General features: G+C 51.9%; 2 protein-coding genes across 3 annotated transcripts; one reads left to right on the forward strand and one right to left on the reverse strand.

The window, feature by feature from the left end:
- Window positions 1-863: 863 nt before the first annotated feature.
- On the reverse strand, window positions 864-10,778 carry VPS11 (VPS11 core subunit of CORVET and HOPS complexes). The gene is made up of 16 exons (XM_053270079.1): window positions 10,513-10,778; window positions 9,498-9,642; window positions 8,702-8,837; window positions 8,265-8,428; window positions 7,901-8,148; window positions 7,106-7,307; window positions 6,638-6,789; window positions 5,915-6,101; window positions 5,245-5,388; window positions 4,789-4,977; window positions 4,161-4,322; window positions 3,813-3,952; window positions 3,339-3,541; window positions 2,342-2,513; window positions 1,769-1,991; window positions 864-1,641 (listed from the first exon to the last, which is right to left on the reverse strand). Exons 1-16 carry the CDS (start codon window positions 10,656-10,658, stop codon window positions 1,477-1,479), a joined length of 2,778 nt encoding a protein of 925 aa, XP_053126054.1. The 5' UTR covers window positions 10,659-10,778; the 3' UTR covers window positions 864-1,476.
- A 58-nt stretch (window positions 10,779-10,836) lies between these two features.
- Window positions 10,837-27,574, forward strand: HYOU1 (hypoxia up-regulated 1). Of its 2 annotated transcripts, none has more exons than XM_053270078.1 (25): window positions 10,837-11,023; window positions 11,603-11,767; window positions 13,640-13,733; window positions 14,143-14,221; window positions 14,779-14,933; window positions 15,379-15,455; window positions 15,655-15,836; window positions 16,163-16,278; window positions 16,522-16,705; window positions 17,014-17,148; window positions 17,280-17,362; window positions 17,459-17,591; window positions 17,751-17,938; window positions 18,370-18,508; window positions 18,594-18,654; window positions 19,154-19,236; window positions 19,557-19,739; window positions 20,572-20,768; window positions 21,104-21,191; window positions 21,843-21,965; window positions 22,502-22,635; window positions 22,951-23,035; window positions 23,569-23,821; window positions 24,096-24,185; window positions 25,191-27,574. In XM_053270078.1, exons 1-25 carry the CDS (start codon window positions 10,864-10,866, stop codon window positions 25,247-25,249), a joined length of 3,246 nt encoding a protein of 1,081 aa, XP_053126053.1. In that variant the 5' UTR covers window positions 10,837-10,863; the 3' UTR covers window positions 25,250-27,574. The 2 variants fall into 2 exon arrangements, with proteins under 2 accessions (XP_053126053.1, XP_053126052.1); XM_053270077.1 differs by having other exon boundaries at window positions 10,838-11,023; window positions 11,600-11,767.
- Window positions 27,575-27,834: the final 260 nt, after the last annotated feature.

Genomic DNA, 27,834 nt, shown 5'->3' on the forward strand with positions numbered 1-27,834 from the left:
TATGTTAAGCTTTTCATCTTGACTTATTTCTTTTTGATTCCGCAATTCCAGCCTCTGGCTCTCTCTGACCTACATCCCTGCTAATTTGCAAACTACAGGTACTAGCAGCAGATTAGAACATAACATAAGAACAGCCCTGCTGGATCAGGCCCAAGAAGGCCCATCTAGTCCAGCATCCTGTTTCACACAGTGGCCCAGCAGCACAACAGCAGGGGACATCCCAGGACTTTTCTCCTTCAAAGGAATTTTGAAAGGCGTGGGGGGGGAGTAGCGATTGAGGAGTTTAAGGGACCCCTATTCCCTATGTGGGGGAACCCCAAGCTTCCTTCCCTCACCCAAGCCCCCTTGCCTGTTTCCTCCAGCTAGGGAGGACATCAAAGGAGGTGGCCAGCAAGCAGCGGGCAGAATCAAAACGGGTTAGGGTTGCCCTGCCCTACCCTAGCCGAAGCTGACCACAGCTCCAAGGAGGCAGTGCTGTGCACCTGTAAGCTACAGGATGGGGCTGAAATATGAGGCCAGGAGGGAGGAGCCAACTGAGGTTTGCCAACTGCCTCCCACACCATTTTCTGCACCTGCCCAGAAAGGCATCCTGCCTCACACTGCCCTCAAGGGAAATTGCCTCCAAGATGAGGGGCCAGTCCTGAGTAAACGCTGTGGTAGGCTCGATTCTAAGGGCAACAGCCAGACTCAGTTGATAATGACTAAGTGCCACTGAAATTAGTGAGATTCAACCTAACTAGAGAGTCCGGAAGTTGCCCTGAGACACCTACAGCTGGGGCCCTTGCATGGTGCCGGCCCTCATGGCTACCAAAATGTGTAGGAAGTTGCTTGCACACCAGGGACAGAAAGAATGAAGTTACTCCTTGAAAATACTCCATGCAGTTTATAACCCAAGGAAGAAAGAAACCCACTTACAGAGAGGGAAGCCAGGGTTTAAACACTGTTTGCACCCTGAATCCACCCCCCACCCCTCCCAAGAGGAAACTCCCCCTAGTCCCACAATGCCAGGAGCTTCGCCCCTCATTGTAGTCGGGGCGGCCCATTCTTGCTGTGGGGTCAGAGCACAGCCTGGAACCTGCTGAGCTACCCCCAGAACCAGATGCCCAGCTCCTCATTTTTACCACACGGCAGTCTTACGGGAGCTCACTACTCCTGGGACTCGGAGAGCACAGTTAAGCTATGGACTTTTACCAGCTGCTATAAATGCCAATGCTTTGAAAAGCAGAAGCTCCAGCTGCCAGGAGCCAGGCCAAAGCGTTGTGGTTAGGCAGGAAAGGTGCCCTGCACAGCTGCCGTGGCGATCTCGCCTCTCTCAAAGTGCACAGCAATTCCACAAGTCCATGGCAGACACGCAGCCCTCCTGCTAGGCACCTCTGGCCCAATTTTGCCTTCCACAGGTTCACTGCTCAGTGGAGAAGCCTCATTTCACACTGGAGGCCATCCTAGGAGAGGGGACTGGACGCCCCCATCCACAGTCTAAGCGTTCCGCTTGGTATGGATCAGCAGCTCCCGCTGCAAGCCAGCTTCCAGCGCTGAAGCCGATTTCCCCGGAGGAAGGTCTGTGATCAGAGTGAGCTTGTTGAAAACACCTCGGCCAAAATAGTCTGCAACCACCGAGAAGCTATCATTGGAGCATTTGAGCTGGAGGAGACACAGACGCTTTAGTCAGATGGGATATGGAGGCAGAAGGGAGTTGATCTGGCAAGTGTATGCAATGGACACCCTGGCCCCACTGAGTCACAGCCCTGAGTCAACCCAGAAGTCCTACCTGGTGCTGAAACTGATCGTGCAAATCCCGTTTCTGCTCTTGGGCACGGATCATGTCCATGACTTTGCGGTTCTCTGGCATGCAGGTGGGACACTCTGAACCACTCTCCGAGTAGCTCTCAAAGCAGTGCTGGTGGAAGGAGTGGCTGCACAGGAAATGCACCGAGGGGAGCTCCAGGGCACTGGTGCAGATGCTGCACTTGGTCTTCTGGAAGATCTTGGGACTAAGGGAGGGAAACACACACACACACAGGGGAAGGGAAGCCCGAGAACCCCAGCATAAGAGCCTGCCTCCAGATCCCGGCAAGCAAAGAGCCACTGCTGGACTTGGAAAGACAGCTGGCTCCCTGCCAGAGACACTGGCTATGAAAAGCCACCACTAAGGTCTCTTCCCAGCAGAGATCTCTTCCAAGGAAATGGACAGCCTTTTTCATCATACATCGCCACCACACAGAGCAGGACAATAGCCAGGTACAGGGAAGTGCTATAGGGTGATACTTGGGTTACTTGGGGGGGCCAAGTGCACAAGACAGACAGACACTCCAGCCAGCAGCAAAGGGCGGGCTGTGGCTACCTGGTTTTGAGCTCCTCAATCTCCTGGCGGATCCGCTTGGTCTCCTCCCGGTATTTCTGAATCCTCTGTTCGTCCTGCTCAATCTGGTGGCTTTGCTTCTGCAACTTGCTCACCAGGTAGTCCTTAATGACCGACAGTGTGGCAGTGGAGTTGTGAGCCAGAGTCTGCACGACTGGAAGGGGAAGCAACCCATTGGCACAGAGAGGCATGGGGGCGGGCGGGGCAGGGTGGAGGGAGGATGGGCACAGGCGACTTGTGTCATGCCCACGACACCGAGGAGAACCCAGATCTCTCCAACAAGGGACAAGCGTTTGTCCTTCGGGATGGAAGAGGGATCTCCAAGTAGGGTGTGGCTCAGCACACTTCAGCAGCTGCCCACTGCCCCAACACCCAACGGGCCGGCAGCTGAGAGCCTGAGGCACGTGGAAGACGAGTGGCTCCAAGGAGCTGCTCCACTGGTCTGGATCCTGCTCTCCCCAAAGCCCATCCTAACCAGAGCCTGATCACTTTTCCTGAAGCAACACCCAGCAGCCCTATTTGGGCTGGCATTGAATGGTCACAGCTTGGCCAGCAAAGGCCACGGAACTCAACCGTGGAATCCAGCAGGGGTTCTCCAATGTGGGTCCCCAGACGATGCTGGACTGCAGCTCCCAGCATCCCCCTTGGCCTCAGTGGCTGAAGGCTGCATCCAGGTTGCCATGGAGAGTCGCATCCAGGCAGGGCCACTGGAGGTTTTAAAGCTTTCTTCTCCACCCAGAGCCCTTGGTGTGAGGCGGCTCAGAAAGAAAGAAATGCACTTTTAAGCGCACAGCCCAGTGTTGGCCTCTGGATGGCCAGCTGCAACCAGCACAGACCGGGAGGCAGATCCTTCCCAGAAAGGCGGGGGGTAAAGGGCTGCTCCAGAGACACCCCCTGCCACGTGCCCACCCCCTGTCCCTCCAGCTCCATTGGCCCCAGGGGCTCCCCAGAGCCACCCCCGACCTGCCGGGCCCCTTACCCAGCAGGGGGGGCATGAGGTTCTTGGTCTCGATGTGCTTGAGCACAGCTGTGATGTACTCCTTGCAGTCCTCCTCCTTGTGGGCAAAGTAGCCGAGGGCTTGTTCCCAGAGACAGGCCTCCTGGTCCCCATACAGCTCACAGACCTCCACCACCTTCCGGTACTGCTCGTTCTGCATGTGGTAGTGCATGATTTGCTGGAAACTGGGGGCGGGGCGGGACGAGAAGAGGGAAGGTGAAAACCAGCCAAGGTCTCCCCCCCCCGCTGCCCCCAAGAGGCTTCCGGGCCAGAGGACAGATGTATCCCGACTGGACCCCAAGCTGCCCAGCCCATTCCTGTCCACACAGCCTAGGCTCACGCCAACTGAGCCAGTGCTCTGAGCGTGGGGGTGAAAGCCTGGCTCAACAGGCAGCTCCCTCCCTCCAGAAGCCCCCCTTCCCCGCCACCAGCAGCAGCTGGCTCCTCTGCACTCACAGCTTGCCCTGCTCATAGAGGTATAGGACCCCATCCTTGAAGTTGTGCATCTGGCACAGGACCAAAGCCTTATCAAAGACGCTCTTGAACCTCCCGCTCTTCAGCAAGGAAATGGCTTCATTGTGCAGCTTCTCTTTGACCTGAAAGGAGCCCCAAGCCAAGAGAGCCTCAGGCTGAGGCAAGGGGAGTCCCAGACCTCGACCCAGATGCCTCGAGCAGCAGTGGGTGAGGGTCCCATGGGCTAGGGGGCTCTGCCTCTCTTGCCGCCCGCCCCGCAAACACGTCTGCCAAGGACCCCACTGCAGATGGCTTCCTGCAATACAGCCAGAAACACAAAGCCAGACCTACCTGCGGGTCCTTCTCGTGTGCCCAGTTCTGGAGGCGGAGCTCTAGGAGGGTGTCATACACGCCCTGCGGAGAGTCGGGCTGCACCTCCGACATGTGCTCAAGAAAGGCCTTCAGTTCCCGGGAGTTGTTGGCAAAAATGGGAATGAACTCCTCTGGATTTGCCTAGATCGCGAGGGAAGAGAAGGAAGGAGGCAGCCCACCCTGAGCACCCTCGGGGTCAACCCCCACAAAGCAGAGCCACCCGCACCTCTGCATGTTCCAGGCATTCCCCACCTCCCAGGAGCCTGCAGAGTGGCCCGAGGGTGGCGTCGCAACGGGCAGGGTGGGGCAACTCCTCTGGAGAGCGGCCAGGACCTGGGAAGACTCCAGCTGGGCTGGGAAGACTCCAGCTGGGGTGGCCAGCCACTCCCCCCCCACAACAGAGACACCCCGCCTGTGGCTCCAGCATCCCTGCCCTTCTGGCAAACTCTGCTGCCTGCCCCCCCGACCACTCTTGCAGGCTTTCCTCCCCGACTCCTCCTGCCAAGCAGCCTCGTCACCCACTTTCTAGCCACAGTCTTCTGTGGTGGACTCAGCCCACTGCAGCAGTTCCTGGGCCGGCCTCCCCGCTCCCCTGGCCAGCCCCTACCTTGCTCTCCTCCGGCGCTCCAGAGCCCTCGTGGCCCCCCACTGGTCGGTAGTCTGTGCAGAGGACCTTCAGCAGCTCAGTGGTCTCGTTGGGGCCGTGATGCATCAGGATCTTGCCGTAACGCTTCATGTTGCTCTCAGCCTGCTCAAGAGGCAGCTTCCCAATATACCGCAGGGCCTCCTGGTAGTTCTGCAGGAGAGAGAGAGGAGGAGGAGGAGGAGGGAGGGGTCACTCGGGAGCCAGCACTTTGGCTGAGCTAACTTCAGAAGCAGGCCCAAGTTTCTGAGCAGCTTGGGGGTGGCAGCAGAGCAAGAGAGACCACCAGGCCGCACAGCTCCTTCCACAGAATCCAGCCCTAGAGGGCCTGCCACCCCCATTGCCCCCCCCAGCGCATTCTAAAACACCAGCCATGACAGTGTACGTGGCGAGGCCCACAGAGACGCAGGGAGGCCCCACCTTGATATCCTCCAGCTGGATCTTGAGGTACCACTCGTGGTGTGCGTGCTTCTCTGCCAGGTACACAGCGTGGGAATAGCAGCCGGCTTGGCGCAGGACCTTGATGGCTGTTTCAACATCAAAGTGCACCTCGCTCTCGCTTGTCTGTGTGGGGAAAGACACACACCAAAGCAGCTCTTTCGCAGGAAGACGGAATGCGGCGGTTTCTGCAGCATGTCCCACCAGATCTGCCCACCTGGCTCTGCAGGGCAGCCCCTCTTTAAGGGATTGGGCCAGGGATCCATCAGCAAGCGGAATGCCCAGCTCTCTCTCCCCACCTCCCACTCCTGCATCGTGCTTGGAACCAGGGGCAGCGCCTCCCCACCAGACAAAGGGAACCCCTAGCGCTGTTCATCCCGGCCGGGGGGGCGGGGGTGGGTAGAAGAGAAGAGTTCCCCTCCACAGGAAGGCAAGTCTGCTGCTGCTGCTGCTGCTCCTCGACTCCAGGGCTAGAGAGGAAGGGCCATCCATTCCCAGAGGGCTTTCATGTGAGTTTGGCAGAGTTATCTGAACCAGAAAGTAAGCCAGCCATGGGAGCTTGGGGACAGCTGCTCAGGTGCACGAGAGCATCAAGGAACTCAAGGGAAGGCTGGGCCTACAGCCAGGAGCATTTCCCACTTCCCAATTCTACCTTTATGAATTCCTCCAGCTTGGAAATGTCTTTCAGCTTGGTGTAGCAGTTCAGCAGCAGTGTCGTATGGTCTGCATTGGCCAGCGACTGCAGGTGGAGCATCTGCAAGTATGCTGTCAAGTTGTGTATGCGCTGAGCGTCCAAGAATTTGCGGATTACATACGATGGTTCTAGCTTCCCAATAGTCCTGGGGAGAAAGGGGGCTTGTTACTTAAAGCGCAGTGAGAACACATCAGGAAAGTGTCTTTGGACACTCCCCTTAGATATCTCCTTACCTTCCCCACTCTGCAAAACATTAGAATAACTGAGCACCACAGCCCTGCACACACACCACAGTTCTACCCACTTCCAAGTTCCCCGATGTTCCATAAAGCCTCTCTCCCCCAAATAAGTCATGAAATTTACACAGGAGAAAATAATTCTAGCCACTGAGATCCAGAGAACCAAGCTCTACTTGACTCATCCATGGATGTTGGAGCTCACAAGCCTCCATTGGGTTTGCAAACCAGACTTCTGGCTATATTTGTTTTTCACCTTATCAATGTTTCCCTAGTGTGGCAACAAGAAAAAGAAAGCCAAAAGAAGTCTGCAAGAAGGCTGTGGAGCCCAGCTGCTCAAAGGCCTCTAGGCCAGGCCTCAGCATTTTCATCCTAGCCCAACGGAAACAAGGTTCCTGGGCAAGCCAGGGCCTGCCCCTCCGCACCACACATGGCCTTCGCCTACCGGATATACTGCTGAATGGCACCATCGTGGTTGCCCTTGTTGTACAGATGATCTCCATATTGGCGGAAGATCTCCGATAAACCATCACTGTCCAGGTGGTGACTCCGGGCCAGGTTAATGGCCATTTCAAACAGGTTCTTCTTGAAGAGCATCTATTGGATGGGAAAGGAAGCGGTTGCTTCCAGAGCTTGAAACAATGAGAAGCCCGGGCAGTGCATGCATCTACGGGGACTCTGAACCAAGGTGCCAACCCAGAGCCTCTCCTCCCTGGGCCTGCAGGACGCAGCCAGGCTTTGCCTGGTCTCCCTCCACAGACGCTGGCTCAGAGCAACTCCCAGCGCCCACCCTCTGCCATGTATGGGCCTCCATCCAGTTCTTTGAGGAGGAATAGAAAGCCAGATGCCCAGGACAGCTGCTCAAGGGCCACCCCTCTCTGAGCCCACAGGGGGACACGCTGAGTGCCCTTGCCTCAAGTTTTGTCTGGGTGTCCTTCTCCTGCAGCTCATACAGCTTCCCATCTCTGGTGAGCACATGCAGGCATCCCCACTCTGCCAGGACATCCACCACGTCGTCAAAGACAGCGCTGTATGCAATGAACTTGTTGCCCAAGTCATAAATGTTCAGGATGTGCTTGTCGGAGTTTTGTGGGTCACCCCCAGCGAATTCCGATCTAGAACACAGAGAACTCAGAATGAGGAACAGCCTCCTGGCCACACTCACCAGCTTCACAGAGCCCATTTGGACCTGCCTGCCCTTTATGGCCTGATTTGCAGAACCCATGGCCTAGGTACTAATCAAGCTGAATTATGTACTAGAAACGGTTAGTAACCATGTCCAGAGAATAGCTCTCGCTTTCAAAGACTATTTCTGCATGACCAAGAGATGCTGGAAGATGGCTACAGACAACATTCCTGTTGGTTGATGTTTCTGGGACACTTTTTCGGCCAGAGCGCTAGGCTAGACAGACCACAGATCTGTCCAAGGATTACAACTGCCATATTCTTAGAACTATTTGTATAAATTCTACCCAGCACATTCAAAAGATCTGAAACATGACAGAAATTTGACAGAGCAAGGAGGAGAACTGACTTGCTTCTTAAGGCAAGGAAAAATTCCCAAGATACACAAATTTTACTTAATGCTCTCATATATGGCAAAGTAGCTATCAGGTAGCAACACAGCTCAGCAGAGGGAGAAGGTGACCACCCCACCACCACCACCACAGCAAAACGTTCAGTGCTTAGCTGTCTAAAGTCATCTTACTTTGGAGATGTCTTCCGGTCCTTGGACACAATGACCAGGTAGCCCCGATACCAGTGGGCAATCAGCTTCTGCCCCTCAAAGGCAAAGCAGGGCCCGCGTTCATCTGGCTGGTACAAATACACACACTCGTCTCCTGCCACAATGAACTGGAGGTCCTGGGAGGGATCGCTGAGCGTGGAGCAGCGCAGCCCACAACCACGGGTGTCCAGTTCTAGCTCTGGATAGTCCTTCACGGAAAGCGTGTAGCACTGCCAAATGGGAAGGAGACAACAGTGAAGCACAGACGGCAGCTGGAGAAGATCAGAGGCTGGGACCATAACTGGGCCAAGCTTGGTCCCCCATGACGGTTAGTCCAATGTCTTACCTGGATCTTCTCAGTGGTGGCAACAAAAAGATGAGTCGTTTTGCCAGACTGGCGGAAGGCAAGGCCTGTAACTGGGTAATTTCCCTCCTGGAGGATCTGAGTCTTACTGTGCCTATCTCTTGTGATGTCCCCTTTTGTAAGCACAACACTCCCATCTGCAAAGCCTATGGAAGAAAAGGGAAATAATGTCATACACCCTTTGACAATCCTAGGTATGGCTAGTACTCTCGGCTACTGAATGGCTAGTACTCTCGGCTACTGAATGGCTAGTACTCTCGGCTACTGAAAAAAAAATCAAACATTGCTCCAATAATTCACCATATAGGAAGGAGCATTCTCCCAATATCTGAGCTAACCTGCCTTACAAGCTTCTCATAATTCACTCTGCAAGCATCTGAATGTTTCTCACCTGCAGTGGTAATTTCATTTCCACTTACCGATAGCCATAAAGTTGAGATTCTCGTGGACGGTGAGGCAAGACACAACTGTGGGCTTGTTGCCTGGAATAGCAGGGAAAATCCGAGTGCATAGGGGATTGCCACTATCATGCTTCTCTAGGTTCCAGACCTTGACCTGAAAATTACCAGAAGGCGCTTGTCTGGAGAAGTTGCCATACTCTGGCGTAGCTCCCCCTTCATCCAGAGATAACTGCCTAAGTGTGTTATATGTGGCTGTACATTTACCTCTTCGGACAGTACCAAGCATAAACCCTTGGACCAGTACAGCAGTCACAGCTGCCCTGGAAGTAGAAAAGGCTCCAGGTTCGAGAGTGCTCTTGTCAAAGTGCCCTCCAGTGGGCTTGCTCCCCTTACCTTGGCAGAGAGATGGGTTTTTGCTTCTTTCACTGCTGTAGTACAAAAAACAGTATTCTAGCCCAACACCCACCATTTCACCCAGCACAATACCCCCCAACATAGCATGGCGATGCTACATTGGTTGGGGGAGTGGGAAATGGACAACACCAGTGGGTGTCTGTACTATTGCTGCTGCTATAATTCCTTGGCTATGGTTAAGCTGACTGTCTATAAAGTAACAGATCAATAAAAGCAGCACAAATTCTTATAAACCAGGACTAGGTCTGGGAAAGTATTTGAAATTCCTAAAAACTAGCAACAAAGCTTAAGGTACTTGCAAGCCTGAGTTTTTTTCCAGCTTTGTCATCTTAGAAGACACCCTGCAAGCTTCTTGTAAGAGAAAAAATCAAGGCAGCCTCTTCCTCTGTCCTGGACTTACCAAAGGATTAATACCTTCTTCATCCTCACCGACTGAGGCCAAGATGCTGTGCTGCTTCAGCTGGTAAAGGTGGGTCACTCTCAGCTTATAGGCTTGGAAGTTGCTGAGTTTACAAGTGCGTGGCAGGAACCATATGTAGCCTTGCATATGTAGGTGTGAGTTAAGGGGTCCTCAGCGTAAGCAAAAGTATCAGCCAAGGAAGTGACCTAATACTTAGTTTGCTAAATATTGGGTTCATGCATTTCTATTCTTTCGGCTATCATGAAGCTGAAGGCAACAGACATGGGGGCTGGGCTCCTTCCCAGGTGGCCTCCCTGTCAAGCAGTGTCCAGATGCAGCCCTGCTTGCATAGAAACAAGGTGGCTGCACTACACACCCTCGCACGACACCCAGGGAAGAGCCAGGACTCGAGCCTGCCTGTGACCCTGGCAAAAAAACCCCTACAACGACCAACCCCAGCAGAGCTGGCTGGGCCCATTCAGCTGTGAAGGGAAGGCAGACTACAGTCATTCAGAAGCACGCTCTCTCAGCTTACTTTATACTGCAGTGGCTACTAACCAGTCACTTCGTTTACTAGACAAATTCCAGGTTAACAGCCGGGCTGTCCAATTGCTGTCTGATATTCACAGGACCTAATGGTGACCTGCTAAGCAAAGGTGGTGGGGAGCCTGGTGCAAGGAGCATGGCTGTGAAGATGGCAGCCAGAGGCTGGGAGAGTAAGGCGAGAGGGGGCCCAGAGCATCTCTCCCGAGGGCCTCGAGTCACAGAAGCCTAGAATACCCGAGCTGGAAGGGGCCACAGAGGTCTTCTAGTCCACCTCAGTTGAGTGCAGGAGGCTACTACTCGGTCCCCGAAGGATGGTCGCCCAGCCTCTGTCTGAGAGCCTTCAACCTGCTCCAGGCCTCCCCGAGGACCTGCCCGCTTGGACCTCTGGGCATGGCCCAGGCTAGGAGAGGTACCCCAGCCCGTTCCAGAGAGGACCCAACTCGGTTCCTCTGGGCCCGCCCATCAAAGGATATCCCCAAAAACGAGGCGGCCTCGGCCCGAGTCGCAGACTGTGATGCCCGGCGGCAGAGGCAGGGGCTGCCCAGGGGAGCCATCGAGCTCCTTCACTTCCCGGTCGAAGAAGGCGAAGCGGCGCCACTGCAGATAGGCCGCCATCTTGGCAGCTGTGTTGGGGTCACGTGACCGAGGCCGAGCCGCTTCCGCACTGCCCGCCCCCTGCTGCAGGGGCTGCTGGGACGAGTAATTGTTGTCCCGGTCCCCCAATGGCACGCAAGCGCAGAAGAGGCGGCAGCCCGGCCACTTGTGGGCGGTGAGCGCGAGGAGACAGGAAGCTCCTCCTCGGGTCTCCTCCTCGCAGCCAATGGGCTCGGCAGCTCCGCCCGCGACGTGGCCCAATGAGGGGCGCGCCAATGAGTGTTCGCCGCGTCCCGCTGGGGGAGGAGCCGCAGCCGGGGAGGCCGAGACAGACGCCGGCCGGCCGGCCACACCTCCAGGCGCCCCCCGCAGGAACCGACCCGACGGTGAGAGGCGCCCGCCGCGCACGGAGAACGCCCCGCCTGCCCCTGGCCTCCGCAGCCCCGCCGGGACGCGAGGGGCCGGTGACGGGCCGCCGCTGCTGCTGCTGCTGTTGCTGCCGCCGCCGCCGCCACCCCGGGACAGAGCCGAAAGGCAGAGAGCTCGCCCCCCGCCGGCAGAGGGGAGGGAGGGAGGAAGGGAGGGCCAGCCCGGGGGAGCCCCCGGGGGAGCAGGCGCTGACTCGGGGGCGCCGAGAAGCCGAGCGCACACCGAGTCCGCTCCGCTCCCTGCCCGCGCGCCGGCCAAGCACGTGGGCGGCCCGGCGGCGGCGGCACCACCACCCCGGGGCCCAAGGCCAGCCGGCGAGTCTCTGCCAGAGGCCCCGGGGCTGGCCCGGCTGCGCCAGTGCAAGGCAGCCTCCTCCTGCCCGGGGCTCCTCCGCAGCAGCAGCAGCAGCAAGGAAAGGGAAGCCTGGTCTGTGCCGAGAGAGCCCGAGTCTCCCCGGTCAGCCTGCCGGGCTGGGCACCTGCGCGGGCGCTGTCTGCGACAACGGTCGGCTGAGCCTGAACTGTCCTCCCCAGCAGCGCGAAGGCGGCCGGATCGCCGCGGACCTGCCAGGCTGGGAGCGCCGCTCTCCGCCGGCCTTTCGTCTCAAGAGGGGTTGATGCTCCTTCTGTCCAGGATGGCTCAAGGACCCTGGTGGCCGTTCCTACCCATCCTCTTGCTTGCTTGTTTGCCATCGCACTCAGGTAGGCGAACCCACGGGCTAGGCAGGAACCTGGGCTGCCTTTCCAAATGCTGAGACTCGGTTCGCCTGGTTCAAGCAAATGGGATGTGCAGGCCAGCAACAGGGTCTCTTCCTGATCTGGCGGCCCATGTTGTTGATGGCTGGTGACTGTCCAGAGTGATTTAAGAGTGATTTGAGTGGGGGTTGATCAGCTTCTGGGCAAAAGGTGCCAGCTGCACATGCATGTTATATTCCATGTTATGTTCTTTCCAGATACATTCAGCCAAGTGAGGTGATGGGTGGTTTGGGGAATCTGGGTTAACATGAGATTGCCAGCCTTGGGAGCAGGTTGAAGGAACCAAAAGCCAAGCAGGGGGTCAATGGTTGAAGTCTTGTTGAGTTTGAAGTCTTGCTGAGAACAGCAGTGATGGCAGAGAAACAAGCAGGGAGATTTAGAGCTGTGGGCACAAAGAAGGCAGGAGTGTTCCTCTAGGGCTTCTGTGACCCTTGACTTAGTCTCAGGTGCCAGTCTGGTCCCATCAAAGGCTTGGGCATATTAGTGTCTTTCTGGTGATGATTGAGCTTGTAATGATCCTCTGGTGAGGCAGCCACGTGGACCCTGATGCCCTTGTGATGTCCAGGAGATGTTAGGGTGATGAACCCACTTTTGGTAGATCCAGGACAGACAAAAGAGAGTCCTCCTTTCACAGCTCATGATTGATTTATGAAATTCATTGCTGCTAGATGCCACAATAATGGCTACTTTTAGATGGCTTTAAAAGGGAATTAGATAGGGATGAGCCCGTTTCAGCACCTCTTTGAAGAGGCACCAAACTATTCAGTCCCTTTAAAAGGAGGCAGGCAGGTCTTATCTCCCTGGAGGCAGGCTCCTCCCCCAAGCCTCTGCTGCCCCATCAAGGTGGTGTTCTAAGCAAAGCTGCTCTGTGAAAGTGGCAGTCCATGCCGCCAGCTCTTTTAAACCCTAACCACAGCGATGGAGCCAGAGGCACAGGCTGCTGCTTTTACAGAGCACCTTTGCTTAGAAGAGTGCCATGATGGGGTGGTGCGGGGCAGCAGAGGCCTGAGGGAGGGGCAGGTAAGACCTCCCTGCCCCATTGGATGTTGACGAAATATTTCGTGCACATCCTTAGAACTAGACACATTCATGGAGCGGCAGGTGTCTGTTAATGGCTGCTAGCCACAATAGCTAAGTACAATCTTCATATTCAGAAGGAATGTACCTCTGGGGAATAACCGTGGGAGAGAGCCTCATGTCGTGCTTGTGGGCTTCTCCAAGGCTCCTGGTTGGCCACTGTGCAAGGCAGGATGCTGGACCAGGAAGACGCTTAGTCTGACACTTCACCTGCAACCCAAGAGGTGTTCTGGGTCATCATTTCCCAACCTTGGGTCCTCAGATGCTGTTGGACTGCAACTCCCATATCAAAGGCAGCTGAGGATGATGAGAGTCACAAAGTTGGGAGCCCCTGTCCTAGGTGATAGGATGGAGTCTCCAGAGGAGCATCTTTCAAGGGTGCCCTGATCCGTCCCTGTCCAGACTGGCTTTTGTTGCCTGGGGTTAAACTGGTTTGTCGACTGCCACTTTAGTTCTTGATACAAGTCATTTGTTTCCTGCTGATTATAGCTGGATCTTTGGCATACATGATCTTAATTTGTTGCCTGGGCTGCTGGATTGGGGCAGACTAAAAGCTTGAGTATGTAAATAAAATGAACAAAAGATTCCCTGGGTGAGGCAGTTGTTCTGCCTGAGCATTTAGGATGGACGACTGCAGAAGTCTTGAAATGGGAGGAGAGGGTGGGAAACATCATCTGCTGTTGTGCATCTGATATTCTTCTTAGCACTGAGTACCTATGACACAGGCCTCTTGTGCTGCAGATTCCTTGGCTGTGATGTCAGTGGACCTGGGAAGTGAATCCATGAAGATCGCCATTGTCAAGCCTGGGGTGCCAATGGAAATTGTCTTAAATAAGTGAGTGGGCTTGATGTGTGTTTGCTATTGTGAGGGGCACAGCCATTTCTTGGGACTTGGCACAACTTCTTACCAATCCAGAGAGAACACAGCAGCTGGACAGAAGTGGCAGAATTTTCATTGTTGATAAGGGACATAAAATTATTCCCAGCTCTTTTAAGTATGAAGAAAGATCAAGCATCCGCTGCCATCAGATCATGCAAGTCATTCTACCAGAAGTGTTGGTGCTACTGCTCCTAATGCAATAGGTAGCCTTAAGATACGGCCCAGCCAGCTCACTGTATTGGTGGTGAATTGTCAAAAGAGAAGAAACCCTAGGCCTCACATTTGCCTGGAAGCTTCATGTGTTTATTCAGCCAAGGGAAGAGTGTTCTGCAGAATAACAGCATAATTGTTCTTCTTGTTTTAGGGAATCTCGGAGGAAAACGCCGGTGGCTGTGTCCCTGAAGGAGAACGAACGCTTTTTTGGTGACAGTGCTGCAGGAATGGTAAGCTCTGGAATGCCATCCACCCAGCTCTTCTGTCTCTCTTCCATTCTTAGAACCAAGTGCTCTGAATTGCTTAGGAAGCTTGAGTTACACAGGATGACACTTCAGCTACCTTTTCCTCTTTGCTCCAGTTTTAGTTTCCATAGCACATAACTCCTTGCTGAGGTTGGCTGGAGAGGTGCTCCCTCTTCAGGAGGCTAGGTTGTGTGCTGCAGATTGGGTCTATCTCCTTTCTGGCATCCCAGCTGTGGAGCTCACCCTGTGGGATTGCTGCCTGGACTTCATTTCATGTGAGATGACAGGCAGACATGTTTGGCTTTAAGCAACGAAGGGTGCGAAATGCTGTCCTGCTTGATGTTCTGAATAATTATTCAATTGGTGGGGGAGGGATTTGTGTGGTAATTTGTCTAATATCGTAAGCTCTCTTGCTATCATGTGGCTCAAAAGGCAGTTGAGGGATTTGTAAAATAAATGCCATTTGAGCATGTGAGGCAAAGAAGCCTGGCAGGAGCAAGTCAGGGGCTGTTTGGAACTCTGTTCTGTGCTCCCCCCAACAGGCCATCAAGAGCCCCAAGGTGACTTTCCGGTATTTCCAGGATCTCCTGGGCAAGCACATAGATAACCCCCAGGTGGCACAGTACCAGTTGCGGTTCCCAGAGCATGAGCTGGTGAAGGATGCAAGGAGGGAGACGGTCAACTTCAAGCTGTCAGAGTGAGTTTTGGCCAGTTTGGGATTTGCCACGTGGCATGGCCGAGCAAGAGAAGCTGTGCCACCCAGAGTGCTGCTACAGGGGCTGAGTTGGACCAATGCTCTGGTCAGCTTATACAAAGATGTGTGCCTTTGCCGTGCTTTGGGGCTGTAGTGTGCAGAATTGATACCCTATGCCCTGAGGATGAGAGGTAGGGAGTCAGTTTCCTCTGACTGTCGTCTGTTACAGGCCTGACTGTATCTGTCCTCCAGGGCCGCTGCCATGGTGTTGGCTCGCTGTTGCTCACTTAGAAGGATCCAGCTTCTTTGTGTGGTGGTTTTGACTGTCTGGGTCTAGACTGCCTCAGAGAAGGATCCTGCAACCTTTTGGGGGGAGCCCTCTAAAGGATGCATTTCACTGCTCAGAATTAGGAATGCAGAGGTTTATCTTCTCTCTTCTTCCTCGCAGCCAACTGCAGTATTCTCCAGAAGAGATCTTGGGCATGGTCCTGAACTATTCTCGGGCGCTGGCAGAAGAATTTGCAGGTTGGGAATGGGAAATATAAAGTTGTCTTGCTTCCGGGGATGGGGTGTGAGAGAAACAAGATTAAGATGCTAGGCCCTGCTTTTCCCAATAATTATACATTTATTTATTTACCCATAAATGAAGAAACCCCTTTTTCTTAAAATAAAAAAAGGGGGGGGAAGCCCTGGGCTAACGTGCCTCCCTCTCCCTACCTTGCAGAACAGACCATCAAGGATGCTGTGATCACCGTCCCTGCCTACTTCAACCAGGCAGAGAGGAGAGCTGTCCTGTATGCCGCCCAGATGGCTGGTCTCAAGGTGTTGCAGCTCATCAACGACAACACAGCTGTAGCTCTGAACTACGGAGTGTTCCGAAGGAAGGACATCAATGCCACAGCCCAGGTATGTCTGGCTACTCTCCATGGCTCAAGCTGCCATGCTCCTGTAGTTCTGCCTGGGATGTGTGGGGCTTTGGGGCAGACTCGTTTCCTTTGTAAAAATGGGAGTCATCTGCCTGGTGCTGAATCTTTAGTTTTAAGTCCTAGTGGGGAAAGGATCGCATGCATTCAAAGTGCTTGCAGAACAGATGCTTGGGTACCCACATCCTGTTTGAGCCTGAAGAGAGGACAGAGCTGGCTTCCCAAAGCCAAGCATGCCATTTTAAATCCCATCTAAGTACCTCTGTCTGCTGTGTGTTCTTCCTGTTAGCTTTTGTTCTTTCTTAACAGAATATCATGTTCTATGACATGGGAGCAGGCAGCACTGTGTGCACCATTGTGACCTATCAAACGATGAAAATGAAGGACTCGGGAACCCAGCCACAGCTGCAGATCCGGGGTGTCGGGTAAGAGCTCATCCCTTGCGATTGGGCCTCCAGTTTTTTGGAAAGTCAGGAGAGAGGAGGATCTATGAAGGGCAGCTGCTCTCCCTCCACGTTGGGAGGCCTGTTTCACCAAGTGCCACAGAAGGATGTGCAGAAAACCAAAGGGTGGGAGGAAACGGTAGCTGTGAACGGGGAGGTTGTTGGGCTTCTTGGCCAGGAAGGCCTGGCATGAGCATCTGCTTCTGCTGCCTGTCTGCTGCTCAGATTTGATCGCACGCTGGGAGGGCTGGAAATGGAGTTGCGCCTTCGGGACCACCTGGCCAAACTCTTCAATGAAAAGCACCCTTCAAAAGATGTTCGGAAAAACTTCCGGTCAATGGCCAAGCTGCTAAAGGAAGCCAATCGCCTGAAAACTGTGCTCAGTGCCAATGCTGATCACATGGCCCAGGTAGGCGCTGGTGTGCGTGGAAAGTGGTGTGGCATAAGAGACGGCCTCCTGGGGTGGGCAGGCAGCATATCCAGTGTGCAGAAGGATGCTTAGTCAAGACCATGGACCATTCCCAGCCCTTGTAATAAAGGGGTTGGTGGGCTGGGTGGTTGCCTCCTGCACTGCAGACGAGTCCTGCAAGGTGGGTGTGGTGGCCTTGAGAAGGAGACGAGGCACCGGGCTTTTTTCTTGGAGGGACTTGAAGCAAAGTGCCACATAAGAAGTGCTGTGTGATGAGACGCTCACGGTTTCCCTCCCTCCCTTCCCAGATTGAGGGCTTGTTGGATGACATTGACTTCAAGGCCAAGGTATCACGTCAGGAGTTTGAGGATCTGTGTTCCGACTTGTTCCAGCGGGTTGCAGGGCCTGTGCAGCAGGCGCTCAGCAGTGCTGAGATCAATCTGGTAGGTGCCGATATGCTTTCTGCTGCGGGAGGGATCCCAGTGCCATAAGCTACGCAGGACAGGGACTGACTGCATAGATCTACATCCTACACTTTTGAGAGTCAAACTTTGAATATGTCTCCAATTCCTAGAATGAAATTGACCAGGTGGTCCTAGTTGGTGGTGCCACTCGAGTGCCAAAGGTGCAGGAGTTTCTGCTCAGAGCAGTTGGCAAGTAAGTGCCCGGCCAGTCTCTGATGCCCTTCTTCCCACCACTCTCTTTTGGCCAGAGCAGGGTGGTGCTTAACTCTTTCTCCTTTGCCAATCTCAGGGATGAGCTGGGCAAGAATATCAATGCAGACGAAGCTGCTGCAATGGGCGCTGTCTACCAGGCAGCTGCCCTGAGCAAGGCCTTCAAGGTGAAGCCTTTCGTTGTCCGTGATGCTGCCATTTTCCCCATCCAGGTGAGCTATGGCTCTTTGGGGGGGGGTTAATACAGAGGGGGTAACCAGCCCATCTTGGAATCTGTAAGTGCAGCAGTCAGAAGCATTGATCTCTTGTTCCCTTGGGGTCTAGTAGGGTATACAAGAGCTACAGTCTCTGCTTTCTTCTTCCGCCTTCAGGTTGAGTTCACGCGTGAGGTGGAAGAGGAGGATAAATCCAAAAGCCTCAAGCACAACAGGCGGATCCTGTTCCAGCGCATGGCTCCGTATCCACAGCGCAAGGTCATCACTTTCAATCGCTACACAGATGACTTTGAGTTCCACGTCAACTATGCTGACCTGGGCTTCCTGAGCGAAAGTGACTTGCGGTGAGTGCCTGTGGGGAGCCAGCCAGGCAGCTGGAATGCTTCCCTCTTCCTTCCCCCGCCATCCCCACCATGGCTGCTGCTCACAGCAGTGAAGCTGCAACACCTATGCCCAGGAGCTTCCTCTGTGAAGGGAAGTATTCCTGCCGAGGCTTGTGCTGAACTCCAATCTTTACCTGGGTCACACGGATGACTCTGTGCAGTCTCTCTTATCACTACTACTTTGGGGACTTGGTTTGTTCTGAATCTGGAGCTGCATCTTACAGGTGGATAGTCCCCAAAGAAATCTTGATTGACTGCTTTCCTGTCCAGTGTTTCTAGAAGGTGCTGCAAAGCTGGAGGCTTGAAACAGGGTCAGGGGGTGGCAGTGGAGAGTGATGCCCGGCTACTATGTTTACTCATTCCAACAATTGTTCTTGCTTTGGTCTTGGCAGGGTTTTTGGGTCCCTGAATCTCACAAGAGTGAAGCTGCGAGGTGTGGGTGAGAGCTTCAAGAAGCACTTGGACTATGAATCCAAAGGCATCAAGGCTCACTTCAACATGGATGAGAGTGGTGTGCTGAGTCTCGACCGCGTAAGTGCTGCCTCTGTACCATGTGTCTGGCTGTGCTGCTGGGCCCTGCTGTCAGTCTCACTCTGTTCTGTGTGTGGTCTTCCAGGTCGAATCTGTGTTTGAGACTGTAGTGGAGGACAAGCCAGAGGAGGAATCCACCTTAACAAGTAAGTTCTCCAAGCCGTAGTGGCTACACACACGGCAGGTAGCCACTCTTACACGCCAGGAACAGGCTCCCCATTCTTGGCATCAGCTGGAGGAGTGGGGAAAGAGTCCTTTAGCCATCTTTTTCTCTTCCATCCTGTCAGCCAAGCAAGCTATGGCTACAAGGGCGTTCCCTGGGCTTGCACTCTCCACTCTTCTGTCATTGGCCACTCATCCCACTGTGCTTTCAGAGACCGTGCTGCATGCCCATGAGTAAAACATGCAAGTTCTGTGTGACTTCACTTCTATAGCTGCAGATAGGTCAAGCCTTAAAGGCTGATACCTGTTTATGGCTGGTGGAGCAGAAGTGGCCAGTCTTGTCTTCCCCGTGCTAAAGTTGAGAGGCCCCGCAGAGAGGTCATGGGTGGTCCACTCCAGAGCCATGGCAGCTGAGCTACTGCTTGAGCACAGCCTGACCTGACCCTTTGGCTGCTCCTGAGACTCATTCCTTCTTTTTGGCAGAGCTTGGGAATACCATCTCCAGCCTGTTTGGAGGAAGCAGCCCTGTGCCAGACACAACTGAAAACCTGACTGAAACTGTCCAGGTGAGTACTGTACTGCTGGCAGTGAAAGGGGCAGCCAGCCTGATGCAGGATTTGGCATAAACCCAGTGCAGATGGCAGTAGAGGCTTGGTTGCGGCGCTTCTGTCATACAGAGAGAGGGAAGGAGCCTGGGCCCAGCCCCAAGGATTCTCTCGGTCCTTGTGCTGTACTTTTGCTGAGGCTCTATGGAGCATGTGTAGAGCAAGGGATCCATGGTGGCGAATGGCTCTAATGGAGTACTGGGCCAGGCCTGGCTGAAGAAGCCTGGTCAAGCAAGGCCCTGCAGCTCATCCGCTGGGCATTTCCTTGCTTTGCTGCCCAGGAGGAAGAGGAGAGCCCAGCAGAATCAGGAAAGGATGACCAGAAAGACGACTCTGGCACCACTAGCGAGGAGGATGAAAAGCAGCTGCCACCATCCCCGTCCCCAACTCAAGAAAAAGCTGCTGAAGATGCTTCTACAGCTGAGGACAAACAGGAGGAAGGCGGGGAGAAGCCAGACTCTCCGGTGAGCAGGAAACAAAGTCCCCCAAAGCACCACCCTTGTGACCTGGGCTCTGAGACGACAGCCTTTTCGGGGGGAGGGGGTGGAGCATTCCAACCCCAAACACCTGAGCCACTGAAATCCTCGCCTGCTTGTGTTGGGGTGGAAGGGAGAAGAAAGCTAGTGGTAGTGAGCATGACTTGTCTCCTTAGCTAAGCAGGGTCTACCCTGGTTGCATATGAATGGGAGACCAGAAGTGTGAGCACAGCAGATATTCCTCTTCAAGGGGGTGGAGCTGCTTTGGGAAGAGCAGAAGGTTCCAAGTTCCCTCCCTGGTGGCATCTCCAAGATAGGGCTGAGAGAGATTCCTGCCTGCAACCTTGGAGAAGCCACTGCCAGTCTAGGTAGACAATAATGAGCTAGATAGACCAATAGTCTGACTCAGTATATGGCAGCTTCCTGTGTCCCTATGACTTGCTTTCAGAATCTGATTCCTTGGGCTTGTGTGGAGGGATCCCTTCAGAGAGTTGCCTCTTAGTTGGAGAGTTTGTTTAGTGCTTGTCCTGTCCCTCACTTTCTGGCACATGCCCTTGTGCGAGAGGGTCCCTCCATTCCTTGTGGAATTCCTTGTGTTTCGGAGGCAGACTCTAGATGTTTCCTGGGCATGTCCACCAAGAACACCCTCTCAAAGGGGCACACAGAGGCACTCCTGAAGGCTGGGCTACAGTTCTGGACTTTTCCCCCTCTAGAGGCTCACCAAAGTGGAGCTATCTTTTTTCTTTTTAAGCAGTGACATGTGTCTACCAGCTGGGATTTGCAAATGGCCTTTAATGTTCCTGGAATGTCTCCTCTGTAGGAAGCCCAAGAAAAGCCCGGATCTGGGAAAGGAGAGGAGCCTGTCAAGAGCCCTGAGGGCAACGGTGCCAAAGCAGAAGAGGAGGAAAAACCGAAGCCCCCCAAGAAGCAGAAACTGGTGGAGGAGATCATGGTAGAGCTAGATGTGAATGACGTGCCTGAGTTGCTGCTGGAAGAGCTGCAAGACTCCATCAAGAAGTAAGGGCAGCCAAATAGCACTGCTCCCAATCTAAATCCTTGGGGGACTCGACTTCTTGCTTTCCACCATCGTGAGAATCCCTCACTTACCCCAGCTCTGTGCTTCCTGTTTAATCAGGCACTTCTTATGCCACAACTAAATTTACTGGAGGGCATTTGATGAGAGACTCTGTTACACGTGTGTTTGGGTGAATCTCTAGGGCTGCCTTTGCCCCCTAAGCTGTGGCTTGGAAATGAGATTAGTCTGTTGTCATGCAAAGAAGTGGTTTTACCTGCTGCTGTTTAGAGGGTTGTGACCTGTGTGCTCTTCCTTTCCCACTTCTTTCCAACTTCAGGTTGCAAGATTTGACTGCGAGAGACCTAGAGAAGCAGGAGAGGGAGAGATCAGCTAACAGTCTGGAGGCCTTCATTTTTGAGACCCAGGTGGGAGAAGGAACCAAAGGGCGCCAGGGCGGACATGTCTCCTGGAATTCAGCTTGTGTTCTAGGATGTCTCAGCCCCCAGAAAAACAAGAGTTAGCCAGACCTCTGTCAGTTGTGCATATCCTCTGTGGTGTCATGCAGCACTCTTGCTCTTTGGCTGAAGAGAACCTAGAATAGCTTTTAATTCGATTTATAGTTTTAATACTTTCAATGTTGGGCTTTTAATGATTTTAATGTTTAAATGATTTTAATTGTAAACCACCCAGAGATGCAAGCAGTGTTCTCTCCAAGGTGTGCGTGTGCTCACAAGTTTTTCTTCTGTCCGTTCAGTTAATTTTAGATCCTGCTCAGGTTGAATCAGGAAGGCCCCACTTTGAATGCATATTTGCGCACACACCGTCTTGATACTACTGCCACCCAGAACAAAACTCATTGCGCACTCAGATGAAAAAAATTAGAGAGAACACTGGACGCAAGTTTTGAGCAGTACAGAAATATGTTAAATTAAATAAAATAAATAGCCCAAATTGCTGGGCTTTCCTTGGCCAGGTTTGTTGCATCAGAAAATAAACTTAAATAAACTTAGGGCTTCAGTTTGGTTGGAAGTCCACTCCTACACAAGATAAATTACTTTCTGTGTCCCCTATACCAGGATAAGCTTGATCAGGAGGAGTACCGGTTTGTTTCGACTGAGGAAGAGAGAGAGGAAATTTCCAAAAAACTGAGTGAAGCCTCCAGCTGGATGGAAGAGGAAGGTTATGCAGCTATGACAAAGGTTAGGACCCCTGGAATTCCCTTCCAAAGCTTCAGCCAGAGAGAATCCTTAAATCACTATGCGACACCAGCTGAAGAGCCTCAGAGTTTGCTTTATGTGGATTATCCTTACTGTAGAAGCTGCATTTTCCTCTTAAAATGATTGAGTTCTTAGCTCCGGGCTGGTTGTCAGAATGAGGGGTAACGCTGGGGGCAGAGGGAGAAGTAGTTTCCAGGCTGCTTTCTCTGGACAGCAGTGCAATGTGGCATCGGGCTGATCCTTCATGCTGACCTTACTTTGGGGGTATATGGTGCAGCATTGTCTTCTCTCATAGACACCAGTGTTCTCTGAGGCTGCCATAATTTACAGGTGTCTGACCAACCTGTGTGTCATTGGCTTCACCTTGCAACAGACAACTGCCCTGGGACTATAGCGCCCCAGGGAAGTTCTCGTCTGCAGGTTGAGCTCTGTGGATCCTCAGCATCTTGTTCTGAGGCCTCTTGAGTTTTTGGCAGTGCCCTGTTTCTAATCGGTTTCATTTCTGTGGCAATTCCCAGGAGCTGAAGGAGAGGCTCTCTGGACTGAAGAAGCTGTGCCGGAGCCTCTTCTTCCGTGTGGAGGAGCGAAGGAAGTGGCCGGACCGTCTGGCTGCCCTGGAAAGCTTGCTCAATCACTCCAGTTTCTTCCTCAAGTATGGTGACCTCGGCATGATTGGATGGGGAAAGGGGCTAGGGTGGGAGTGCTGATCTGCTCATATTTATATATTGCTTTTCATTTAAAAATCCCAAGGCGGAAGTCCAGCAGCAGCGAGAGGGCCAAAGTTGTGCAGCTCTGGTCTCAAAGTATGAGGGGACAGATCCCTCTAGAAACCAACATCACGGCTCCTGCACACCCAACAGTCACTGCTCTTAACTTCAGCCAATTGCCTCAGCTGAAGAGTTTTAACACAGATGTTTATTTTAGTGCCGCCTAAGAGGGAATGAATGTGCTTCTTGCTCACTTTCAGGGGAGCTCGGATGATCCCAGAAGCTGATCAGATTTTCACAGAAGTGGAATTAAGCACCCTGGAAAAAGCTATAAATGAGACAGCGGTAAGAAAGAGGGGTTGCAAGGGATGCTCATCTTGTTTTGAGGATCCTAGCTCAGAGCTGGGGGTCTCTTCCACCCCTCTTCTTCTCTTTCTCCCAGCTCACACAATTTAGTTCACAGGTGGTAAAAGGAAGGGACCATGAAAGGGATAGTAGTTCTAGATCCACTCTTCCACTTGCTCTCCCCCACCCACTCCCATGGGAACCGATGGGGAGGAAAAGGAATACTCTTGGCCAAGGTTAGGAGTTGCACAGAGAACAACTTCAAGTAGTAAGCATGTGGATCCATATTTATTTATTATATTTTTATACCACCCTATCCAAAGGCGCTGGGCAGTGCACAACAACAAAACAAGAAACTAACAAACAATAATATAAAACAGATTAAAACATTCAGGAACAATATTAGCAGTTCTTAGTAGGGCAGCTGAATTAGTTACCCTGGAGGCTGGCAAGTGCGTAGTAATGAACCTCGCCAACCAAGGCTGTTTTCCGGCTGAGGGTGTTCTGTGACCCTGGTTCCATTTGCTCTTCAGTTGTGGAAGAATGAGACCCTGGCAGAGCAGAGCAAGCGGCTCCCCACCGAGAAACCCACCCTGTTTTCCAAGGACATTGAGCTGAAGATTGCAGCCCTGGACAGGGAGGTGCAGTACCTTCTCAACAAGGCCAAATTTGCAAAGCCCAAGCCCAAGCCCAAGAAGGAGAACACCACAAAAACGGAAGCTGGAAAGAACACCACTGTGCCTCCTGAGAGTGAAAAGGTCATTCCTCCCAAGGAGGAGAAGCAAGGTGAGCAGTCTCATGACAGCAGACACTTCACTCTGGGTTCCTGGTGTGTCTTTTGAAGATTCAAAGCGTACTCCCAGCATTGGCCTGCACCTCCCCATCTCCCCACTGGTTGCTCCATGATCTGTCATGCAGTTGGCTTCCATCTCTCTTGGGTCAGGGTGGTGCAATTTGGCCATTGTGCATGTCCCAGGAATTCTCTTCCTGTTGTGTTTACATGCATTGAGTCTTAATGCCACAAGACTTCTCTGCAACTGTGGATGTTTTCTCTTACCAGGAACAGATAAATTAGAAGATTCCAGCCCAATCAAAGAACCACCCACAGAAGACAAAGCACCACTGGGTGATCAGTTGGGATCAGAAACAGGTAAGGAGACCTCCTTCAGAGAGTGGAATGCATGTTGAGTTGTGTTTTTTTTTAATCTCCTTTCTTGCTTCCTCATATTACAATGGGGTACAGGAGCCTTCTTTTCTACAGCCATATGATTCCCGCACTCTGCTCCTGAATTCAGTGTGGAATAATATTCCTTGACTGGAGGAATACAGATGGGTGATAGATATTCTACCCACATCCAGTGCCACAGTTAATTGCTTTCTGTGGGACATGCACTTCATAAATATGTGTCCAAATTGGAAAAAAGAATTCAGACTTAAGCCTAACCCTCTTTAGTTTAGAATTTGCTTTCTTCCTATTCTTGATGTCTACCGTTTGTTTTATTTATTTATTGTTAGATTTATATACCACCTTTTGCTAAAAACAACCCCAAGGCGGTTTACAAAAGTTAAAACACATAAAAATGAATTAAAAGTATTTAGCTAAAAATATAAAAACAATCTGATATAAAAATATATAATATACCAAAAAAAAAAAAACCTATACATGGATAAAAACACACAGAAGCAGCAATAAAACAATCATGTAAAGGCCTAGATAAAAAGCCAAGATTTAACCAGCTTTCTAAAAACAGTAACAGAGTCTGAAGAGCCAATGGCCACAGGGAGAGCATTCCAAAGCCTGGGGGCAGCAATAGAGAAGGCCCTGTCCCAAGTGCACAACAACCTAGCCTCCCTCATTGTCGGCACCTGGAGCAGAGCCCCCTCAGATGATCTCATCAAGTGGGAAGAACCCTTGGGAGCAGGCGGTCCCTCAAATATCAGTTTGCACTGGAGTTCTTAAAGGATCAAATCCTTTGGAAAGAGTGTGTGTGTGTGTGTGTGTGTGTGTGTGAGTGAGAGAGAGAGAGAGAGAGAGAGAGAGAGAGAGAGAGAGAGAGAGAGAAGAAATTGGGGCTGCATATTGACTTGAACATTTGTCCTCTGTGAGATGTGTGTATGTATGTATTCTAATTAATTTCCATCTCCTATATTACAGACTCACAAACCAAAAAGAAGCCACAAACAAAAGACACCAGAACAAATGAAGAATTATAACAGTTCCTGAAATCCACACCACATGCATCAAAATCTATTTATTTACACTTGATTCCATTGTTTTTAAAATGGACCCAGTAAGTGGAACATGGCACCAGACTGATGACAAAATGCAATAGAGTTGTACATTTTTTTCCTTTCTGTTGGGGATTTCATTGTGTTGCTGATTTTGGTGTGTGGTGTTTGTCTCTCTCCACTTCCTTTGTTAAAAGGTGACTTTGAGTTCCATTTAGCTCAAAGTCCCACTGGAACTCCCACTGGAATTGCCACTTGTGACTGATAGATCCAGCTCTGCCTGAAATGGTTTTAGGAAATGAAACTTGGCACCAGTGCTCTGTGCTATGTATGCTTCATTTTGTGAAGAGCAGCGTATGTTACTCCATCTGCAACATGGTAGCAGAGCCAGGTCCCCCCGCAAATCAGAATTCCAGATTGGAGTCTGATTTGGCCTTACCCTGGTCTTCTGGTACATGGACAAGGCCTGGATGAGCAGCTGCTTGTACCTGAGAGTTGGGCTGATAATGCCATTCTCTGCCCTTTGGGGGTGGTTGTATCAAAAATGGAAGAAATAGAAGTGGAATTTAAAGGAGCTGGATAACATTTAGAAGGAAAACCAAAACGTTCAGAAACCGTTAGTCCCAATACAAAACAAAGAAAACCTAAAGCAGACTCTGAATAGCTAGATGTAGAATAGCAGGTGTGGCTCTTCATGCGTCAAGGGCTGGCAAATGTTGAAAGCGATAGCCTGGTCCTTCCCTTCCGTGATCTTGCAGTGACTTTGGTAAAGTTCCCCCAGCTTGAGCTATTTCTAGGGGGCCCATGGGGCTGTTACTGTTCTGCTGTAATGCAAAGAGGGGCTGACTAGTCCAGCCAAAACACAGCAGTCATGTCTTCACATTTATCTTAAGGTGCAAGTTCTTTTTGCACTGTATTTGCTCATCAAGTTAGGAGTGGCTGCTTTCTAATAGCCTTCCTACAAATTCCCAGTACTCTGTGTAACAGTGGCATTGCACTTCCTTCTGATGTTTAGGGTGGTTTTGGAACTTTCAAAGGGCACTGTCGTGTGTGTGTGTTTTTATTTAATAGCTGAACCTATCCTACCTTGCATCTGAACCTCCCACTTCAGCCAGTAGGTGGGAAAGATTTTCATAGGGGATAGAAATCCTGGCGCTTCAATTTTTGGAAGCACAGATCAAGTCCATCAACACACAAGATGGGATACATGCCCAAAGGTGTTACTGCAGGGTGAAGGGAAAAATGGGCCGGAGCCTTTAGTTCCCCTCTTCTTCCCTGCAATCCTCAAACGGTTTCCCCAAGAGAATATCTTCCTTGAAACATGGAGGGATTCTTCATCTTAAAATACTGCTACCCAACTCACAGGCCTAGAGAGAACACCACCTGTTAGTCTCTTGAAACCAAGGAGGAAGCTCAGATGCTCACCTGAATAAATTTGAAGATTCATTTGTCTACCCCTGCCCATTTGGGGAACCTTTTTCCCTTTTTATGTTGGCAGAAGTTCTGTGCCAGATGCTGCAAGTTCCCAGATCAAGGCTTGTATGGTAAATTGAGTGCTGCACACAATAAAGCCCTCTTTATTTCAACAAGGATTCCATCTGTGCAGTGCTTGGAAGCTTAGCTGCCATCTTTCCCATGCCATCCTCTGAAATCTTTTTCCATCCTGTTCAGACAGTTGATAGCACACATTTGGGCCCAACAGGTAGTTTTGCCTTTGTCAAAATGTGTACCACATACTTGGATTTTGATAGGAATGAATGTTCAGATCTGATGTTTAAAAAGCATTTGTTTGTTCATACCTCAGTGTTGGCCAGAACGTGCTTTCTACTGTGATAACTCTTGATAAAGCAATTGGAATTTGAATGTAAAATCTTCAGTTTCCTGAACAATGTTTGTCTTGTGGTGTTCTGTTTGTTCCTCCCTTTGAACATGGCAGGCGTAGAAGTTTTGTATATTTCTTTCACAGAAATGGGAGGAGAGGAGGAGTGGGTTTTTCTTCATCCCTCTGCTGCTGCCGCCGCCTTTTCAGAACTGCTTAAAGGGAAGCAAGCCAAACCTAAAGAGTCATTTGGCCTCAGAGTACCATTCTCCTACCCCTTGTGGCCACATTGGCACTTACTCAGCTGTGGTGGCTGACATGTGTTGGTCTTCCATCAGTGTTGGGGTACTTGTTAGTTCTATTAATTTCTTTTTTAGGAGGGAAGGAAGGAAGGAAAAAGAAAAGGGTGGTGATGGTGTTCAAATTTAACTCAGTTGAAATGTACTTACTCCTTTTTGAAGAACTGGTTTCAATAAAATAACTTGCTTTTCTACAGTCTTTTCCTCTCTCTTTAACCTGAAGGGTGACCACAGGGGCATTCCGAAGCGGGATTTCCAAATAGATCCCTATCCCTTTGCGGTCAGAGGCCCGATTCCTTCCTTCCCCCAAAGGAAGGGGCTGCCTCTGCTGAGCCTCTGCGCGGAGGGAAGGGGACGCACTTGCTGCCCTTCCTTGCCCCCTCCCGCAAGGGACAGAAAGGGAAACTCGTTTACCGGCTGGCCTGAGGAAAAACCTTCCCTCCTGCGAAACT

Source organism: Hemicordylus capensis, chromosome 8 (assembly GCF_027244095.1).
Source record: "Hemicordylus capensis ecotype Gifberg chromosome 8, rHemCap1.1.pri, whole genome shotgun sequence".
NCBI classification, from domain to species: domain Eukaryota; kingdom Metazoa; phylum Chordata; class Lepidosauria; order Squamata; family Cordylidae; genus Hemicordylus; species Hemicordylus capensis.

Bases quoted from the DNA above. Each gene is read 5' to 3' on its own strand.
- HYOU1 (XM_053270077.1), top strand. From the start codon at position 10,864: ATGGGCTCGGCAGCTCCGCCCGCGACGTGGCCCAATGAGGGGCGCGCC. The intron at 17,363-17,458 runs GTAAGTGCCCGG...TGCCAATCTCAG, and splicing joins CTGCTCAGAGCAGTTGGCAA to GGATGAGCTGGGCAAGAATA. The intron at 22,636-22,950 runs GTATGGTGACCT...GCTCACTTTCAG, and splicing joins CACTCCAGTTTCTTCCTCAA to GGGAGCTCGGATGATCCCAG.
- VPS11 (XM_053270079.1), bottom strand. From the start codon at position 10,658: ATGGCGGCCTATCTGCAGTGGCGCCGCTTCGCCTTCTTCGACCGGGAA. The intron at 8,429-8,701 runs GTAAGTGGAAAT...TTTCTTCCATAG, and splicing joins TCTCAACTTTATGGCTATCG to GCTTTGCAGATGGGAGTGTT. The intron at 2,514-3,338 runs GTAAGGGGCCCG...TTCCCCTTCCAG, and splicing joins CCTCATGCCCCCCCTGCTGG to TCGTGCAGACTCTGGCTCAC.